Source organism: Lolium rigidum, chromosome 1, assembly GCF_022539505.1.
Source record: "Lolium rigidum isolate FL_2022 chromosome 1, APGP_CSIRO_Lrig_0.1, whole genome shotgun sequence".
Taxonomy (NCBI): Eukaryota; Viridiplantae; Streptophyta; class Magnoliopsida; order Poales; family Poaceae; genus Lolium; species Lolium rigidum.
In genome coordinates this window covers 335837685-335842929 of record NC_061508.1, presented here as the reverse complement: position 1 = coordinate 335842929, position 5245 = coordinate 335837685, and the positions used below count along the sequence as shown (strand labels likewise).

Below are 5245 nucleotides of genomic sequence, written 5' to 3'. Positions count from 1 at the left end.
AGTTTTTGATTCACCGTAAATATGTTTTCCTTTTGATCGAGGAGCCTAGGAGGCAAAGAGGCAGATGTCTAGATCTCCACGGTTTGATACTCCTAGGCCTCCAAATTCTTAAGAAACTAGCGTCAATTGGCCAAACGTATTTTCCTGTGGCCTTTAAAATCACTCCATAAAATTACCATTTGTGTCTTATAATATGTATATGGCGCACCTGGGGGCAAGAACACGTACTGGAATCCCGCCGTTTGAGCCCGGTCCGGTAGAACTTTCACCAGCTCTACCGCACGAATCCAAGAAGGAAATTTCCCGAATGTACCCGTCCCAGCTAGCTGCTCTGCTCAGATTCGTTGATGAGATCGAGCTAGTACATCAAATGACCAGTTAAGTAAGATTATTTGCGCTTAACTTGCGTGAGCTAGTAGCAAGCACATGCATGGATATGCATGACAACCAGTATGCACATGCAGCTTCGTGTCGCAAGTGAGCCGTCACATGCGTAGAGTACACACATAAGCCATGGCATGGCCTGATTCGATCCGACAACTCCATTAAAACAAGAAACAAGAGAGGCAAAAGGACAATGGTCTCAACATGGTCTATCTCCATCGTGGTTCGGCTGCACGTTAGCGTGATGCTGTAGCTGTCCTTCCATCGAGCGCCTATAAATAGACGCAGATGCATCGAGCCCATCCATCCATCATCCACTCTTACTGCTAGCTCTCTAGTACACCACCACACTCAGACTAACCTCGATCTGCATCACATCCATCCATGGCGTCTGTGAAGCTCCCCGCCGCCGCGCTCGCCGTCGTCCTCCTCTTATGCGCGGCGATGACGGCGACAGCGTACCAGCCCAAGCCCACGCCCACGCCCAAGCCGTACCCCACGCCCAAGCCGGAGCCCGAGGACTGCAAGAGGCAGGCCGAGTACTTCAAGAACTGCCTCCGCCTGGGCCTAGGCGAGAAGTGCTGCGGCAACGAGCGCGTCATCCCGGTGGCGGAGCGCAAGTGCTACTGCCAGGTGGAGCGGGAGGCGGAGATCGAATGCGCGATCGGGCGACGCTGCGGCGGGATCGCCGGTAAAGTCAAGGTCGCCGAGATGAAGCTCTCCTGCCTCGAGAACCTCCACTGCAAGCGCGCGTGATAGCAGCGCTATGCGCGCGTACCGGATTTCCTGGCTGGTTATGCTTAGCGCACTACGTATTTCAATATGTATCTTCCTTCCTTGTGTACGTATCGACCTCCGAGTGTTCTGTGTGCGCTTAGCCGTGCCATTCCTATGTAAACTATGATGCTTCTGTTTCTGAACAGCATCATCGTTGGACGTTTCTATCATGAACTTGTCTATCTTTACTAATTATTATGGATATGTCCAATCTTCTTCTCCGGGGTGTGGATCTCAAAATGTGTGTACTCGCTTGGTTTTTATTTATATACACCGCGTTCTGGGTTTAGTTCAATTTTATAATTTGATAGAAAAAATTAATATTCATAATAACAAATATATATATTACAAAAATATGTAATATGAACATGTACTTTTGGAAGATTCTAATGTAATAAATTTATATGTTATGGATGTCGATATTTTTTCATAAATATTTAACCAAAGTTTACAAACCTTGATTTTGACAAAGCCTATAATGCAAAGTAATTGTGAATGGAGGGAGTATGTTTTCCTTATGTATCTTGAAGTCACACCAGATTTTGGTAGTCTTATGGATATGTCCACGAATTCACATTTACCCACACCAGATTTTGGTCGAAAGAAGCATCTAACTGATGTCTGCAACGGCCGCCGGATTCGTGTGATGCCTTTAACATTGGTCGGGTCTATGCATAACCTTACGTCAAACATCACTCCCTCTCCAATTGATGGAGATCGCAGGACCGACAGGAAATGAGGCGATGATATCCCTTCTTGCTTCTAACGTCCTCTCCAATGGCTAGGTGAGCAATAGGCTCTCTCGGCGTTGGGATTCAGTTAGCAAGATCTAGTTGACAGGTGGAGAGAGGTTATTGGCAGTGGCAGTGAATGCATCAAGGGTAAGTATGCTTGTACTCTTGGTGGATACACAAGATATCCTAGTTAGATCAGGAAAGGTGTGTCCATGTTGAAGGTGTTGGCTTGGTGCTTAGCTTTTCTTGGACTCATCTGTTGGTTTTGGTGCAACGATGCATACCCTTTCGGGCCATCGGTTGCGTGTTATATAGAGTAGGAAAAAGCCCCCTACGTGGCAGTACATGAGATGTACGTGTATAGTCGGAGTACTACTCCGTACATATACACATACCATATTACATACGCTAACATCCCCCCTTAATCTAAAGCACGGGAGAGATTTAGATTACGCTTAAACTCATCTAAGCCTTTTACAGGAAGAGTCTTAGTGAACCCATCAGCTATTTGATCCTTGGTGGATATAAATCTGATAGCAAGACGGTTGTGAGCAACACGTTCACGAACAAAGTGATAATCAATCTCAATATGCTTTGTGCGAGCATGAAAGACAGGATTTGCCGAGAGGTATGTAGCACCAAGATTATCACACCATAGACAAGGCTTCTCTCGGAGACGCACCCCAAGTTCACGAAGAAGAGTTTCTACCCATATAAGTTCTGTAGTAGCATTTGCCAGTGCTTTATATTCAGCTTCAGTGCTAGAGCGAGAGACAGAATCTTGCTTCCGAGCAATCCAGGATACCAAATTCGGACCAATGAAAATAGCAAAACCTCCAGTGGAGCGACGGTCCTCAATACATCCTGCCCAGTCAGCATCTGAAAAGGCACTGAGAAGTGTAGAAGAAGATTATCTGAAGGTAATACCAAGCTGATGTGTATGTTTGACATAGCGAAGTATGCGTTTAACTGCAGTCCAGTGAGCAGTAGTAGGTGCATGTAAATACTGACAGACCTTGTTGACCGAGAAAGACAGGTCTGGACGAGTAAGAGTGAGGTACTGGAGAGCACCAACAATGCTTCGATACTGAGAACTGTCTTTAGGACCAAGAAGAGTACCTTCATGTAATGATAGTGGTTCAGATGGAGACAGGGGTGTAGGCGCCGGCTTGCAATCAAGCATACCAACTTTGGCAAGGAGATCATGTGCATATTTTGCTTGTGTGAGAAGAAGACTATCCACAGTCCGTGTGACTTCAATACCAAGAAAGAAATGAAGAGCACCCAAATCTTTAATAGCAAAGTGAGCATTGAGATCCTGAAGCAAGGCTGATATAGCACGATCAGAGGAGCTTGTGATAATAATATCATCCACATAAATCAGAAGAAAAATAGTAACTCCAGACTTGTTGTAGAGGAATAACGAGGTGTCAGCCTTGGAGGGAATAAAACCAAGGTCCTGTAGTTTGGCACTCAGCCGAGAATACCATGCTCGAGGGGCCTGCTTGAGGCCATAGAGGGCTTTATCAAGTCTGCAAACATGATGTGGAGTATCAGGATGTTCAAAACCAGGTGGTTGCTTCATATAGACTTCCTCTTCCATAACACCATGAAGAAACGCGTTCTTGACATTTAGCTGCCGAAGACTCCAACCTCGAGAAACAACAATAGATAGAACAATTCGGATAGTGACAATTTTAACAACTGGGCTGAAAGTGTCTTCATAGTCAATGCCATAACGTTGTTTGAAACCTTTGGCAACAAGACGCGCTTTGTAACGATCAATGGTACCATCAGCACGACGCTTGATACGATAAACCCACTTGCAGTCTATGAGATTTTTATTTGGGCTGGAGGGAACAAGAGTCCATGTTTTATTCTTCATAAGTGCATCATATTCTTCTTGCATTGCATCACGCCAATAAGGATCACTGAGAGCTGCAGGTAAATTCCGAGGTTCGCCTGCAGAGGCAAGCATGCCATAGTGAACAGTACCATCAGTGTATTTTTTCGGTTGTCGAATACCTTGTTGAAGGCGTGTACGAGGGCGAGGCGGGGGTGCAGCAGTAACATTCGGCGGCTGCACTGCCGAGGCTTGATCAGGAGCGCTGGTAGCAGCTGTTGCGGGCGTGCGAGGCGGGGAAGATGAGGCGGCACAGCCAGGCGCATGGGACAGCGACGTGGCGGGGCTGGAGTGCGCCGACGCCACCAAATCATCGTCAGGAGCGGGCGACGCAACGCGGGAACCCGGCGATGGCGGTGCAGGAGAATCCTCCGCGGGATCCGTGCCGACAGAGGAGTCGGCAGAGGCAGCGCCAGAGTCCGTAGCGGAGCCTCGTTCAGCAGATTCTTCAGAGAGAGATTGCGACGGCGTGGGTGCATCACTTGGAGCAAAGTTTTCACCAGCAGCGGGAGAATCCTGTGAAGCATCATAGAGAGGAACCGTGACAGGCACAATAGTAGTCATATGATTATCAGTTATAGAGGCACTCTCATGATAAATATGTGTAGGTAAAAGGAGAATTTCTCGTTTAAGAAGGGCACCGGCATTTGGATGTAGGGCTTTGAAGGGAAAGACATTTTCGTCGAAGACAACATCACGAGATATGTATACACGTCCCGTAGAGACATCAAGGCATTTAACTCCTTTATGCATGGAACTATAGCCAAGAAAAACACACCGTTGGGAGCGGAAAGCGAGCTTGCGTTTGTTATAGGGACGAAGGTTGGGCCAACAAGCACAACCAAAAATGCGAAGTGCATCATAGTTAGGCATGATTTTGAGAAGACGCTCAGCTGGAGACTGAAGATCAATAACTTTGCTAGGGAGCAAGTTAATGAGAAAAGTGGCAGTAAGAAAAGCTTCATCCCAATATTTAAGAGGCATCGATGCATTTGCTAGCAAGGCAAGGCCAACTTCAACTATATGACGATGTTTGCGTTCAGCAGATCCATTTTGTTGGTGAGCATGAGAACATGAAACATGGTGTGTAATGCCAGCCTTTTGAAAGAAAGAGTTTAACTTTTCGTACTCACCCCCCCCCCAATCAGTTTGCATAGTGACAATTTTTCTGTCAAACTTTCGCTCAACATATTGTTGGAAATTAAGAAAGGCTTGATAAACATCGGAGCGCTTTTTGAGCAAATAGATCCAAGTAAATTTACTAAAATCATCAATGAAGCTTACATAGTACTCATGTTTCCCAACGAGAAGAGGTGGCCGGTCCCCATACATCGAAAAGACTTCGTTCCGGAGAACAGAGGATCGACTAGTAGAGATGGGGTAGGGCAACCGGTGGCTCTTGGCGAGTTGACAAGAGTCACATACATAAGGCTTGTAGGATAACGTT

The 5245-nt window shown here is 46.4% G+C and overlaps 1 protein-coding gene across 1 annotated transcript; it reads left to right on the top strand.

The window, feature by feature from the left end:
- Nucleotides 1–768: 768 nt before the first annotated feature.
- Nucleotides 769–1140, top strand: LOC124684786. Its single transcript, XM_047219037.1, has one exon. The coding sequence runs from the start codon at nucleotides 769–771 to the stop codon at nucleotides 1138–1140; it is 372 nt and encodes a 123-aa protein (XP_047074993.1).
- Nucleotides 1141–5245: the final 4105 nt, after the last annotated feature.